Genomic DNA, 13,472 nt, shown 5'->3' with positions numbered 1-13,472 from the left:
AAGGTGAAGGTGAAGTACCTCGGCGGGAGTGGTTTTGAGCCGTGCCCCGAGGGCGGCGAAATCCAAGTGACGGCGTCGGAGCACTTCAAGGACGGCGGCAAGATCAAGTGCCCCCGGTACGAGGAGGTGTGCACCGTCGCCGCCAACGGCAGCGGGTTTATCTTCAAATGGGGGGAGGTGGACCTCCAGCGTGCGAGCGCGGGCTCTCCGCACACTTCGTCTAACGGTGGCCTGCCCCGTGGGCGCGAAATGCTTACGCTTACATCACGGGCAGTGCGGCGGCCGCCGTTGGCTTCAGTTCCTTTGCGTTTCTTCTTGTGGCCACCGTCGCCGTGGCAGTGCTGCGGCTTTGAGCGGCTGTCGTGATTGGGGACAGGCAACGCACGTCTGGACCCAAAAAAAACGTGCAACGCGTCCCTACGGAACCCTGCACGCGATGCGTAAAGCATCAGTAATACACTACACAGCCACCCTTTACGGATTGAAAGGAAGTAGGAAGGAAGGGTTTGACTGATTATATGCATTGCGTCTAATGAGGGCTCTTTCTTGTGTGCTCATTGTATTTGTATTGTATAGTTTCATGAAAATACTGGTATCTGCTTTTTTGTTGCATATGTTTGCCTTCCATACATACTTCATATTTAAGTAGAAAGAGACATGTTCTTTTTTTAGTGGGATATACATGACTACGTGTTGTGTTTTTTTTATTTTGGGTGGAAAGTGTGTGAGCTTATATTTTGGGGGAGAGCTGCTCTGTGGTTTTGTGGATGTTTACCGGAGTTTGGTCAGTCTTTTTTTTTGTTTTATTTCGTTGTTGGTTGTTTTCAGTGTTTTTTTTTGTTTGGGCAAATGTTTTGTTATGTTTTTGTCGTTGTGGATGAGGCAGTTGCTAGTTCTTTATTTTTTTTTTTTTTTTTTTGTCGTCTTCTTGTTGTAACGGTATTTGGGTTTGACGGGGACTGTAGGAGGATTTTCACGGTCTGGCTCTACGTGTGCGTGCATTCAAGGGGCAGTGACGCCGCAAAAATGGCCAACGAGTATCGGGATGCACCGCGGTGTTCCGTCACGCTTCCCGTGCCTGGCACGAAGTTCCGCGCAAGTGTGGTGGAGGGTGTCATTGAGGAAGTGTGTCGCTTGCTCGTGGGGGAGCGGCCCTACGTGTACGACGAGGTGCAGATGTTAATCAAGGAAGTATGTAGCGAAATACAGCAACGTGTCGTGCGACTCGGGTATGAGCGGTACAAGTTTGTGACGCATGTGACCATCACAGAGGCTGCACATCAAGGAATTCGGATTGTCTCGCGAGGGCTGTGGGATCCTGTGACGGACGGCTACGCGACGTACACGCATTCAACGGGATCTATGCACGTCAATGTCGTTTTGTACGCGCTTTATTGGGAATAAGATGAGGCTTCTGTATGACCCGTTTCGCCGCTTATCCCGCGTTTGTTATTTTTCATTTTTTACTTGCATGTCTGCGTGTTACCTATTCTGTGCAGGAAAGGGACCATGCATGCTTGTTTCCACAGTAGATGGCGGAAGAGGCTTGAGAAACTGCAGTGGAGGTGGGTGCAAGAGAGCTTGTGACACGCCGGCACGTTGGCGTGGCGGAACTTTGATGTAGAAATATGTTGTGGCAGCAGCTAAGAGAATGAGATGTGGAGTGGCGTTGGTGGCAGTCCTCTGAAGAGGTGCTGCCAGCGACTACCTCTACAATTGTTTCGTGTTCTTCATGCCGCTGTTACTGTGATTTTTTTCCATCGCTTGTTGCTGTTGCCGTTTTTTGTTTTTTTTTTTATTGCACACGCGTGAAACACCAAAACCAACAAACGGGAAGTAAAAAGGTGATACAAGCCCCACCATGTCCAAGAAGCAGGAAGCAAAGTTCTACGGCTCCAGCGCCGCAAAGGACGAGCTGGTGTACGGCGTTGTGCACGTCTATGCGTCCTTCAACGACACATTTGTTCATGTGACGGATATGTCGGGTCGCGAAACCTTCTGCAAGGTTACCGGTGGTATGAAGGTGAAGGCGGATCGTGACGAGAGCTCTCCCTACGCCGCCATGATGGCCGCACAGGACGTTGTAGCGCGCTGCAAGGAGTGTGGAATCAACGCGTTGCACGTTAAGATGCGCGCTACTGGCGGTGTTGGTACGAGGAGCCCTGGCCCCGGCGCCCAGGCCGCCCTTCGTGCCTTGGCGCGCGCTGGCATGAAGATTGGCCGCATCGAGGACGTGACCCCGGTTCCGACTGACTCTACTCGCCGCAAGGGCTCTCGCCGTGGCCGTCGTCTGTAGAGAATGCATGTACGTCGCGATGGGGGTATTTCAAGTTGCCTTTTGCTACTTCTCTTTTTGTGGTTTTGTCCTTTATTTGTTTTTGACTAATTTCACTTCCTAACAGAAGAAGGTTATACGTGCGTACGCCTTCTTAGATAGAGAGGCTCAATCTATCTGCTTATCTGTTGTGTCTGTGTGTGCGTCATTTTGGGGGAAAGTGGAGCATGTGACAGACAGTGGGTTTCCCTTCCTTTTGTTCTTGTTTCTTTGTTTTTCTCTGCTTCCCGTTGTGGGCCTGCGTGGCTGCAGCTTCAAAAGATTACTTGAAGAAAGGAAGGAAGTGCAAGGGGGGGGGGGTGAAGAGTGTGGTTTGGGCAGAGGGGCGTTGGATTTGGTCCACTTGTATTTGAGAAACCCGCACGGTGGAGTGATGAGCGGGAATGTGAAGTTCAACGTCGTCGCTCCCGCTCCCACGCCTGCGGCGGCGAAGAAGGCAGGTGAAAAGCCCCAGCCAATTCTTCCGCATGAGTTTCTTCTTAGTCTCTACGGTCGACGTGTGATTGTTCTCCTGTCCTACCAGAACCACGAGCTGGAGGGCCGACTGACGGCGGTGGACGCGGATAAAGGTGACCTTTTTTTGGAGGACGTTGTGCACTTTGTGTGGAGCCACGGTGGGTTTGGTAGTACGGTGAGGGAAGGCGCGCGCACCGAGTTGCGACGCTGCGGCAGCGCAATGGTGAATAGTCGATACATTGAAGTAATTACCCCCGCTTGAGCGGCTGAAGAACCAATGCATAAATACATTATAATATATATAATATATATATTGTGGAGGCGAACCATGCTGAGAGGACAGTGAAGGTAACATCTGCGATGTCACTGTATGGGTTGGGGTGGGGTGTCTCTCCTTTGATGTTTTCCACGGGGTGTATACGGTATGATTCTTATTAGTTTCTGTTTGTTCATTTGCCTGTGTGCTTGTTTGTTGTTGTTGGTACGTGAGTGAGTGCTGCGTTCTTTTCCCCCACCTCCACTCGTCTTGTTTCTTCTCTACACGTGTGTACAAAACTTATAAAGAAGGTGTTTTCTCGCAGAGATGTCACGCGTCACTACGAAGATGTGCGGCGGTATGGCCAGGTCGAACGTCGTGGATCATGGCGTGTATGTGAAGCCCGTTTCCCACAACCCATTCATTTCGAGTGTGCATGATGGTGTTAGCACCGGCTATCTTGAAGGATTTTCGGCCAAACCCATCCACTGGCTTTACCGCTTTCGCTTCAACAGTCTTCCACAAGGTTTTGCAACGGGATTCTTTTCTCGCAATCCGTACGGCCGGTACGTTCACTGGCTGGAAGTGAGCACCATTGAGAAAATGCGCGTTCAGGCCTTTTCTGTGGAGGGTCTCCCTTGCAATGTCGTGTCGGTTCTTGTGACACTTTACAGCCTCTGGTACTGCTACCGCCTCTGCTTCCTGCATCCAGACCTCACGCTTTATAACCTTGGTCTCTGGACGACGAAGCCGTGGATTTCGGCGCAGCGATTCAACAAGAAGCATGAGCTTGACCAACCCGTTTTCCGCTGGATTCATCGTGCACCGGAGTACTTCGTGCCTGACCCGTATCGTGAGCTCACCAAGCTTGGTGTGGCGGCCAACGACACGTGGAGAGAGTACGTCAAGTCTGTGGGCCGTGAAGACGAACTTCTCATTGGACCGCTTGACAAGGGATATGGTGCAGCTGGTAAGGGCAAGCTGCTGCCGATGGATATTGCGCATGAAGATAAGAGTGGCCACAGCCCTGGCCCTTTCCCCACACTTCGTTAGGTCTTGAAGTTTCCCACGCGTAGAAAGTAAAGACAAGACTGTGTCAGAAAGTGGGGGGTGCCGCTTGCTCGGCTGTGTTTTTATTCCACGCGTGGGAAGGGGGAGGGAGGATGCCGCGTTGGTTATGCATTGTGAGGAGCGAGTCCTGTCTTGTCCACCGCACTCACGCAGACGGAGGGACGAAACGCGAAAGAAGTGGTTGTGAGAGGGAAGTATGGTGAGGCAATGGCACCAGCAGTAGGAAGCAGATGGGAATACAGGGGGTGGGAAAAAAAAAAAGGAGCAAACAAAAAAGAGAGGGATGGATGAAACGAAGGAGAGGTGACTCGTAGTATACTTCATAGTTGTAGGGATGCCATGCATAATGGTGTTTAGAGTAGGAATATGTTTGTTTGTTTGTTTTTTTGGTTTTTGTGCGTTTGCTTGTCTGTTGGCTTGCTAATCCCCCCTTTCCCCACCTCTTTTCTCTTGTGTGTCCGCGCGTGTGTGTACGTTTTCTTCGCTGCTCCCTTGTCGTGAAGAACTGAACGTGTTTGGTGCACCATCTGGAAGGTTGCACTGGGAGGGAGAGAGGCGTGGGGGCGTGGGGCAACAAAAATAAGGAGGAGGAAGGGAGGGTGCAGTAGCCGATGTTGCAAGTAAACGCCGAGAACTTTATTTAATATTAGTAGTGAGACGTTTTGTTGTGTCTTGGGATCTTCGTTGCCTGCAGAGTCGCTTGTGTGTGTGTGTGTGTATGTTGCACCACACACACCCACCTATTTGCTGGTATGGATTCTATGCACCCATACCTGCTTCTGTGGATGTATGTATATATATAGTGTATGCCACAATGCTCTTTTTTCCTTCTGTCGATCTTACTCTTATCGCATGGCCTTTTTTGCCTGTATGTAAACAGTAGATCTTTTTTGACACCAGGGAGAGACACTGCTGCCTCCCCCCCCCCCCCCCCCCAAGCCACAGAGGCGGCTTCTGTTTTGGGGGATGAGATATGGAACGCCAGACACTGTTTGTGACTACACATGAAAAAATACGTGTGACGGCTGCAGTGGTGTTTCCTTTGGAGCGAAGCAGCGGTGAGCTGGTGGTGCGAGACATGCATCTCTCCCCTGATGAGGAGCTGCGGAGCCTCCTTTACGTCGGATGCTCTGACGGCAACTTGCATGTGTGCCGCACTGTTACGTGCCTTGACCAGGAGGGGGTACGATACGACGTGAGAACAACCTTTTTGCAGAAAAAGTCACTTTCAACAACACACGACAATGACATCGAGGGCAAGAAGGACACCAATCGCATCTCCCACGGTATTACGTTTCTTAACGTAAATAGCAGGTTGTCCGTGCCACAGCTGCTAGTCTTGGTGGATGGATCTCTTGACGCCCTTCACTGTGAGAACCTGGATAGTACAGGGCTGTTTCGGCAGCTCACTCTCCCTTCCGGTGCCGCAAGTGTCTGTTGTGTGGCCCGAGGCCAGGATCACGCATTACATCCTGCACAGCGTCTCGCCCTACTTATCGGGAGGTGGATTGCTCTCGTAGAGTACGTGGATCGAAGGTCATGGATTTTTCAAAACAGGACTGAGGCAAAAGAAACCGTTGCCGCGGAATCTCTGTGTATCCTGGCGCCAGAACACACACAAGTCATGGCGTGGCAATGCGACTTTATCGTTACAGGTAGTTTAAAAGAGTACTGCGTGTTTGATGTAAATACTCGTCGCCTGCGGCAAAGAATGGAGATGGTGGAGAGCGTCTCGCAAGGTCCTCTCTGCCGGTATGTGAATGGTTTCGGAGACAGCTCCTACATCGTCATTCGAGTCGGTGATGACCAGCTTACCTTGTTTGATGCCACGACGGAGACGGACCTTGAAACAGCGACGCCGGTTCAGATGTCAGAAGCCGTCGTTGATGTGGCGTGGGCGCCGCCCTTTTTTGTTGGTGTCAAGGCGGACGGAGGGGTGTTGATGCGGTCGTGGTTAGACGATGAGGAAGAGTTTCCCTGCATCAATGCCTCCTCCTCCGTTTCCTCGACCTCCGGGTTTGACGGGACCCCGCAGCAGATACACTCCATGCCTCTGGGCCTCTACGGCGTATGTAGTTGCAGCGTGCAGCTCCTTCTACTGATGCCAAGGAAGACTATAGTGGCACTCTACATCAATGCCGGTTTCTATGAGCGTGCGTTGCGCTACGTCGATTACATCCAAAGTGCAGAGAAGGATACACAACTGCAGCACGTCTATAACGTCTGTGCACACCATGCATTGTTGGGCAGGCGGTACACCGAGGCGTTTTACTATTTTGAATTGGCGTCAACGCCCACACTGGAGTTGTTGGAACTTGTGCCGGAGCTGCGACTCCCGTCGAAGGCCAACGATGCATTGAATGCCACAGTCTCGCTGACGTGGAGTAGTGGTGAGGCCTATCATGAATTGTATGAACTGCTTTCGCGCCGTCGCTTTTCCGGGTTGGGCAGCCACACAGAAGAGCAGCGTGCGGTTGAATTCGCCATTTTTCTTCTTTATGTACTCGAATGTGTGCCGTACACGGACGATGAGTTGGCTGATATGTTTCTCTTCTCCTCGACTCTGGACCCTCACGAATGTTTACGATACGTGTCTGAGGATGGCATACGACCTAAACCGATGATTCTTCCATTGGTACTTGCCTGTGACGGGAGGTTTTCGGAGGCGCTGGAATGCTGTCAAGCACAGCGTCTTGTACATGAGGCTGCCGTTGTGCTGCAAATGAGCGGCGACGAAGCGCTGTACGTGCAGTACTTTCCCTGGATGCTGAGTGCAGATATCAGCTCTGCACTGTTGGCAGTGCTGCGTCCGCATCGGCAACCGTCGTCGGTTTCAACTATTCTCCCGATGCTGCTTGGGTACGGTGGTTACCCGCTGCACGATTATCTACACTACCTTATTTTTGTGGAGGGGAACACACAGAAGGAGTTGCACACGCTCTACGCCACAAATCTTGTTGACATCATCCGCAGTCTGCAGTCATTCGGTGTGGAGGGTTTGAAGGCACCTGCTGCCAAACTACGGGCGGGTGAGGAGTCTGGGATACGAGGGGCGGCACGTCGGGCGCTGCTGACGTTCCTTCAGCTTAGCCCTCACTACGAAGTGGATGTGGTGCTTGCTTTACTGTACGGTGCAGACTTGGTCGAGGAGCAGGTGCTGGCGATGGAGCAGGCTGGCGACCATATTGGGGCGCTGACAAAGCTTGTGTACGAGCTAACAGACGTCGCCGCCGCCGTGCGGTATTGCGAAGAGCAGCATGCACGCGAGCTGCTGCGTCGGAGTCGTTTCGCATTACAAGGAGAGGTCAATAACAACGAGATTAGTGGCCCTGCGCTGTTGTCCATCTGTGACGCGTCTTCAGAAGCGACGTGCGCTGGAAGGGATGACTCCGTGTGGCTCGCGGGGAACAGCTACGCGGTTCAGGGAGGTCATACCTTCAATGAGTACTTCAACATCCTCTTGCACGTGCTTTTGGTTCCTCCAGCTGGTAAGGATAGGCTGCTCTCGGAGGCGTTTTTGGTTCTCAATGAGCACTCTCGCCGCATTAACCCGCTCTCGGTTATGGCCACACTACCGAGTGAGGTTTGCGTGGGGGAGATATCGTCTTATCTCCTGCGGGCGTTTCAGACGCTGTGCAGCCAAGTTCAGATGGCGGCGATCAACGCCAACTCGGTGGCCTCCATGGTCGCTGATGGGCAACGGCGTCATGCCTTGCTTGCCCAGCGGTGTGTGTACGTGGATGAGAAGCGGCTTTGTGCCGTCTGTGGCACACCCCTCGGGGTGGGAGTGATGGCAGTCTTTCCGAATTTGAAGGCGGTACACTTTCGCTGCTTCCACGCTCAAGAACTGGATCCGGAGCGGGGCGTACCTTTTCGCCCGGACCCGTGAGGCCATCGTCACCGAACTCGACTCCGTTGAACGGAGCGCACTATACATCAATATCGTTTTGCCACTGGCGCCGTTGCAAATTCCCCGACGCCATGTTGACTGTTTGCTATTGTTTCGTAAATGTAACATCCATTATTTATTTTTATTATTGTTATTTTGACGGGTTGTATCTTTGTGTGTGTGCATCATTTGTTGCTGGTTTTTTTTACCCCCTTCACCCTTCACCCGCCATCACCGCGATTGTTATGACTTACATGGAAGTAGCCGTCTAATGACGTCATGTAGTCCGTTTCTGGAGGCGGCCGCGGCGTTTATCAAGAACATCGTTGCCGTCGGTGTCTGCAGTAACGAGGGATGCCTCAATGCATTTAACCCTACCGCCTTTGGTTTACCGTTTGGGCTGCACCACGGCGGTATCCCTGTGACGCCGCCAAACACTGCGTCACTCGAGGCGGCCATTGCGGCCGAAGTTTTTCCGCTCGGAACGATGGGACGGCGGTTATGTAGTTCCCCCATACAGCTTGGTGTCACGCTGGAGGAGTATATCACGGGACTTTTTACCACAGTTCAGCACCAATTTGGATGCAGCATGGATACTATTTTGCATTGTCTCTGGATTGTGGAACGCATTCAGACGAGAAACATACTGGTTCAGCAGAAAAGTATTATTTCCCTACGGAGTATCTCTCAGTGCAGACGCGGTGGTGAGGACATTCACCTGTATGCGAGTGAGGGCACGCAAGACGTTGCTTTGACTGCGAGGTGGGTACATGACAATGACGGTATGCTGCCCGACGACAGCTGCCAACATGCCCCTCTTTGTTCTTCTATGTCGTCTGAAGTGCGTTCAATGGGACCTGTGTCGGATGTTGCTGATGATGACTCTCTGTGTTACGCATGTGCTGGAAGCCCCGTGTTTAGTCTGCAGTTTTGGAACGTGCAGCTTTTCATTACCGCCTCGCTGCTGCTTAGTCTGAAGGTCGGTGAAGATAAATTCGCCGAAACCGATGGTGAAGCGCTAACCGTCCAGCTCGCCGCGCTAGGCGGGTGTGACACGAATGTGCTTCTCTGTGCTGAGCGCTGCGTGTGCGACCTTCTTTGGGACGAACTGAGCGTCACAACAAAAGGGCTGGAAAGCGTCATGCGTCGTCTCGGAATGCGATCCCTTGCTCGCCGACCACACCCCGTCCCACCAGGAGGGCCAACAAACGTCACAGCAGCCACGAACGGGGAAGAAGAGGCAAGCATCATGTCCTACTAGAGGACTCTGCTATAAAGGCCATATCTTTTTGTCGTTGTTGTTTTAATCTTACTTTTGCAAGGGTCCTTGCTCTTGTTTTCCCTCCTTGCCCGCTGTAACTCTCTGCTACTACCACTGCCTTCCAGTTTGGGCGGCTACGAGTCCCGATAGATGGCCTACTTGTAAGTTCCCAACGAGAGCCCAGTTATCGCCACACATGCCTTCAAAGTTTAGTTTTGTGTTTATGTGGGTGAGAGTGTGTGTCTGTCCGTTTCCCTCTTAATTGGGATGTCTCGGGTGCACACTGAATCAACACTTCGGCCTTCTATTGGACTGTATCTGTATCTGTGCCTTTTTTTTTTTGTTGTGGGGATGTGTGAAATCCTTAGCCAGACGCGTATTTTGGGGTTTTTTTTTTGGATGCGTGGATGGGTTTTTTTGCCTAATTGTGTTTTTTCTGTTGTTGTTGTTTTTTGTTTTTTTTAGTTCGTTGGCGTATGGGTGCTGCGTGAATGGCACTTGCATGCAGAGCGAGAGCGAGAGAGATGCCTTGACATGCTTGATGCCGCTTCACGCCAAGAGGCCTCATCACGTTTGCTGTTGTACTACCAGAATGGACTTTGAGTCCCTTTCTTTTTTACTTCTCCTCCTTTCGATTCCGAAGCAAATAAATATATATATATATATATATATCCTGTGCAACGACTGCTGCTGTTGTTGGTCTCTATGCCGAAAAGGAAATTGGCCGCGGGGCAACCGGAGTGCTTTGCCCCAAATAACATGCTGGCCTCTCTCTCTCTCTCTCTGGCTTATATATTTCCATCCCCTTGTGTTGGCGGTGAGTAGGGGGGATCTTTCTAGCGGTCAACACTATTTGCATCAGCGAGAGGAGCAAGGAGAAAGGCGGTGATGTCATTGACATGCGTCTAACGTCGCTCAGTAATGCTGCAAAAAATCCCTTGTTTCTCTGCATCCGCACTCTCCCTTTTTGTGCGTCGGCTGGGGGTGCGGCGTCGCTGGAGCGGCTGAAGGAAACATCGCGGGCTGCATCTGCGTTGGTGGCAACGCGCTTCTTTTGTCCCGCACTGGTGTGTTGCCGCCGCGCGTACGAGACAGGGGTGCCCACCGCAGCCCCGGTGGAGGTTCCCTCAATGATGGAAGAGGAAGCAACAGAGCAACAGCCCGCTCAAGACGTTTGCGTCGTAAAGGCGTTGGACGTCTTTGCAAAGTCGCGTATACTTAACTACCTGAGCCGCCACCTCCCGGTGAAGGAGGACAACGCACAGAAGGCCTCTCCTTTCGTAATCACAAAAACGTCAGACAAGGCACTGTATCAGGCAGAGATGCTGCTTCCGGTAGAGGCCTTGCTCTCTGGCGTCATGCAACACACCAAACTGCGGACAGTGGGGTATGCCCAAAAAGAGAAGGACGCTGTGATTGCCGCCTGCATGCATGCTGAGCGTTGCCTGGATGTGTTAGGGATCCCTCTATTTACATCCGATCGACTGCAGCGTAAGCGGGCCGAGGAGGCAAAACGTGATGGCCGTTTTGCCCCAATGCCAGGTGATCCTCTGCAGGAGGTACGTCTCTCTGACCTTCCGTTCCCCGTGTGGTTTAAGGCGGAGGCAGGCGGTGACGCGAGGAGTGCGTCGGCGCAGCAAGCCTCGGAGGCGTCCTACCCAGCGCTGCGCAGCTACCAACCAAACTACCATACCACGAAAAGACGTTATAATGAGTTCTCACAACGTTTTGGGGGTGATCCTTTTTTGCGTGGAATGGCCGGGCAACTTGCCTACCTGCAGGCCCGCATCTTCCGACACAACACGCAGCAGCCAGGAATGGAGGACGAGGATGAGGAGGGCGCATCCATTACAATTGACCCGGCGGAGGTGGAGCTCTTGCAGCCCAGTCATGTCTTGCCAGATCCTGTTCTCAGGTCCGATGCAACACCTTTTTCTAATTGCCCGGCTATGCTCCTCGCGGTGGTTAACTCCCGCCCGTTAAACGAGCACCGTGTCGCGGGTTTCATTGACGAAAGTGAAGGTGGCGTCTTTGATTTGGTTGAGGGCGAGAAGGGCACCTGGTGGATTCATGACCAGTTGCCTGGACTTGTCTGCCTCTTTGACCCCTTTGCCGTGAAGCGCATTGACGGTTTGTACAAGTCTCAGCTTCAGGTGCAGTTTGATGCTTGTGTCGAGACTTGCGTGGAGGAGGAATTGACGCAGGTGGATATAGGCTTCAGTCCAAACTGCAAAAAATACTTGAAGTGGTACACCGCAACTGCCCCTGTTCCACACTACCCCGCGCTGCGCGCTGTGGGGAAGGCGCTGAGTATTGAGCACGCCGTCTCGCTCTGCGCAATGCATGCGGAATTGCTGTTGGGCTTCCTTGGCATCCCACTGTCACCCAACGTGGTGGAGCAGACGAAACACTACGATGCGTGCCTGCGGCATGGTCGCCTGGTGTCGCCACTACCGCGGGAGTTGGATGACGAGGCGCGATCGTTGTTGCCAAAGCCACTGAAGCAATGGCACCGCATCAAAAAGACACGAAAGCGGGGAGCCCCATTGAGTGTGTCAGAGAAACTGGTGGCGTTGAATCGCCGCGTCGTTGCGGACCTTCGCCAACACCTCATTGAGGTTGACATCTGCGCGCAGCCTGTGTATCAGCAGCTGTTGGAGTCGTCTGTGTCGGCTGTGCGGCAGTTTATGGTGGAGCAGAGGCACCCCTACGAGTCGGCCTACGTCAACTACGTCTACGCTGAGAATGCTCAGTTTCGGTGCAGCATTTATTTGCCGCTCCCAGAGGTGTATGGTGTGCGTGGTGGCAGTGCCATTGGTGCAACCCCGGAGACCGCACGCAAGCTTGCCGCACTAAATGCAGTTGACACGTTGTGTGCCCTCAACGTCCCCGTGACACAAAACAAGGAAAAGATGGAGCAGCTGTTAGCGTTGCGAAGGCAGTTTGGCCTGATACTTCCACGTGATTCGGGGGGTGCTCGTGAAGATCACCACATCTCTGTTCACATCCGCTCCCCGCCGGCGTATCGTGAGGCACCGGGGTGCTCAACCACGCGAATTCCGCCGCACCAGGATGTGTGGAACCTCATCATGGCCGACGCCTCCGACTTTGACATCGTAAAGGACGTCGAACCGGAGAACTGCTACAAGTTGGGTTTCCCCGACACGGGCACAATACTCCGGGCCCTATTTCAGACGTATCTGCAGACGGTGGGCTGGGCGAGGGGCGAGCAGTGGTCGTACATGAAGCACTACCAGGGCTCTCAGCATTGGAACGGTCGTCTGCGTATTCCCTGCAACAACTACTGGATGGAGCTCCCCCTGGACGAGAAGAAATACGGCCGTCGCATTGCCCTGGGACGCTGCGTCTTTCGCAAAGGGGCCGAGAAGGCGTTTTTAATTCACACCTTCCGCATTCTTCACGCACTGCACCTCGCCCCGTGGGACATGTACTCGGACGCCACCCTGCTGGGGTTTCTTCGCCATTCCCAGAAGGCAAACATTGCACGCGAGAGGCGGTGGTGGGCATTTGTGGCTAGTGAATTCCTGACGTTGCCCGCCGAGGGAGGAGCCACAGCAACGCAAGGCTCCTCTGAGGTGCGGGACGCCGAGGTGTTTATTCCAGTAGGTGCCGATCTGAAGCAAATTCTTTCCCCCAATCCTGTGATGACACACGAGCTGGCGAAGAAAACATTTGTATAAACACCTTTTCGAAGAGCACGCACACAACAAAAAACGAAAAAAAAAACGCTCCGCTTTATCTCACATTTTTTTTTAAAGAGAAGAAGTAGTGTCTCCGCGTGATGGTGCTGCCGTTCCATTGCGCCACGAAGAATGTTCGTTTTTTTTTGTGTTTTTTTGTTTGTTTGGTTGGCCTGGCGTCTCTCTCGCTGCAGTCTCCCTTTATGCTTTGTCTTCTTCTTCTTTCTTTTGCCCCGCTTTGTTTTGCTTTCTCCTTGCCTGCTTGCGTTGCCCCGCGCAGGTGTGATCACGAACGAATGGCCTACGTTAAGAAGGACCAGGTCCCTCTGCAGGAGACACAGCGCGTGCTGGTGAAGATGACGAGCCGCAACGCAAAGGCGGTGGAGAACGTGATGGCGGAGCTGCTGCTGCACGCCCGCAACGAGAAGGTGGAGCTGCGTGGCCCGCTGCGCCTCCCGACGCGCAAGCTGAGGATCACCACCCGTAAGACGCCTTGCGGTAAT

At 52.8% G+C, this 13,472-nt stretch overlaps 9 protein-coding genes across 9 annotated transcripts, besides 12 other annotated features; all 9 read left to right on the top strand.

The window, feature by feature from the left end:
* TraAM80_08640 (surface protease GP63) lies at window positions 1-366 on the top strand (the record flags this gene model as incomplete). Its single annotated transcript, XM_029385383.1, has 1 exon — window positions 1-366. A coding segment is annotated over one exon (366 nt), but the record flags the coding sequence as incomplete, so codon positions are not given.
* Window positions 367-791: 425 nt separating this feature from the next.
* Window positions 792-843: a sequence feature (A-rich).
* Window positions 844-893: 50 nt separating this feature from the next.
* Window positions 894-919: a microsatellite.
* A 107-nt stretch (window positions 920-1,026) lies between these two features.
* Window positions 1,027-1,404, top strand: TraAM80_08639 (dynein light chain; the record flags this gene model as incomplete). Its single annotated transcript, XM_029385382.1, has 1 exon — window positions 1,027-1,404. The coding sequence occupies one exon, from the start codon at window positions 1,027-1,029 to the stop codon at window positions 1,402-1,404; it is 378 nt and encodes a 125-aa protein (XP_029234775.1).
* Window positions 1,405-1,861: 457 nt separating this feature from the next.
* On the top strand, window positions 1,862-2,296 carry TraAM80_08638 (40S ribosomal protein S14; the record flags this gene model as incomplete). Its single annotated transcript, XM_029385381.1, has 1 exon — window positions 1,862-2,296. The coding sequence occupies one exon, from the start codon at window positions 1,862-1,864 to the stop codon at window positions 2,294-2,296; it is 435 nt and encodes a 144-aa protein (XP_029234774.1).
* A 412-nt stretch (window positions 2,297-2,708) lies between these two features.
* On the top strand, window positions 2,709-3,053 carry TraAM80_08637 (uncharacterized protein; the record flags this gene model as incomplete). The annotated part of the gene is made up of 1 exon (XM_029385380.1): window positions 2,709-3,053. One exon carries the CDS (start codon window positions 2,709-2,711, stop codon window positions 3,051-3,053), a length of 345 nt encoding a protein of 114 aa, XP_029234773.1.
* Window positions 3,054-3,072: 19 nt separating this feature from the next.
* Window positions 3,073-3,105: a microsatellite.
* A 128-nt stretch (window positions 3,106-3,233) lies between these two features.
* Window positions 3,234-3,274: a microsatellite.
* Window positions 3,275-3,407: 133 nt separating this feature from the next.
* TraAM80_08636 (putative P27 protein) lies at window positions 3,408-4,100 on the top strand (the record flags this gene model as incomplete). The annotated part of the gene is made up of 1 exon (XM_029385379.1): window positions 3,408-4,100. One exon carries the CDS (start codon window positions 3,408-3,410, stop codon window positions 4,098-4,100), a length of 693 nt encoding a protein of 230 aa, XP_029234772.1.
* Window positions 4,101-4,485: 385 nt separating this feature from the next.
* Window positions 4,486-4,538: a sequence feature (A-rich).
* Window positions 4,539-4,819: 281 nt separating this feature from the next.
* Window positions 4,820-4,840: a microsatellite.
* A 193-nt stretch (window positions 4,841-5,033) lies between these two features.
* Window positions 5,034-5,054: a microsatellite.
* Window positions 5,055-5,091: 37 nt separating this feature from the next.
* Window positions 5,092-8,007, top strand: TraAM80_08635 (uncharacterized protein; the record flags this gene model as incomplete). The annotated part of the gene is made up of 1 exon (XM_029385378.1): window positions 5,092-8,007. One exon carries the CDS (start codon window positions 5,092-5,094, stop codon window positions 8,005-8,007), a length of 2,916 nt encoding a protein of 971 aa, XP_029234771.1.
* Window positions 8,008-8,138: 131 nt separating this feature from the next.
* Window positions 8,139-8,163: a microsatellite.
* A 115-nt stretch (window positions 8,164-8,278) lies between these two features.
* TraAM80_08634 (uncharacterized protein) lies at window positions 8,279-9,268 on the top strand (the record flags this gene model as incomplete). Its single annotated transcript, XM_029385377.1, has 1 exon — window positions 8,279-9,268. One exon carries the CDS (start codon window positions 8,279-8,281, stop codon window positions 9,266-9,268), a length of 990 nt encoding a protein of 329 aa, XP_029234770.1.
* A 412-nt stretch (window positions 9,269-9,680) lies between these two features.
* Window positions 9,681-9,731: a sequence feature (A-rich).
* A 183-nt stretch (window positions 9,732-9,914) lies between these two features.
* Window positions 9,915-9,940: a microsatellite.
* A 95-nt stretch (window positions 9,941-10,035) lies between these two features.
* Window positions 10,036-10,053: a microsatellite.
* Window positions 10,054-10,167: 114 nt separating this feature from the next.
* On the top strand, window positions 10,168-12,969 carry TraAM80_08633 (uncharacterized protein; the record flags this gene model as incomplete). Its single annotated transcript, XM_029385376.1, has 1 exon — window positions 10,168-12,969. One exon carries the CDS (start codon window positions 10,168-10,170, stop codon window positions 12,967-12,969), a length of 2,802 nt encoding a protein of 933 aa, XP_029234769.1.
* Window positions 12,970-13,102: 133 nt separating this feature from the next.
* Window positions 13,103-13,140: a sequence feature (A-rich).
* Window positions 13,141-13,172: 32 nt separating this feature from the next.
* Window positions 13,173-13,472, top strand: TraAM80_08632 (ribosomal protein S20; the record flags this gene model as incomplete). Its single annotated transcript, XM_029385375.1, has 1 exon — window positions 13,173-13,472. A coding segment is annotated over one exon (300 nt), but the record flags the coding sequence as incomplete, so codon positions are not given.

Source organism: Trypanosoma rangeli (genome assembly GCF_003719475.1).
Source record: "Trypanosoma rangeli strain AM80 chromosome Unknown Tra_15.4_contig_00443, whole genome shotgun sequence".
NCBI classification, from domain to species: Eukaryota; Euglenozoa; class Kinetoplastea; order Trypanosomatida; family Trypanosomatidae; genus Trypanosoma; species Trypanosoma rangeli.
This window is presented reverse-complemented; position numbering and strand designations above follow the sequence as displayed.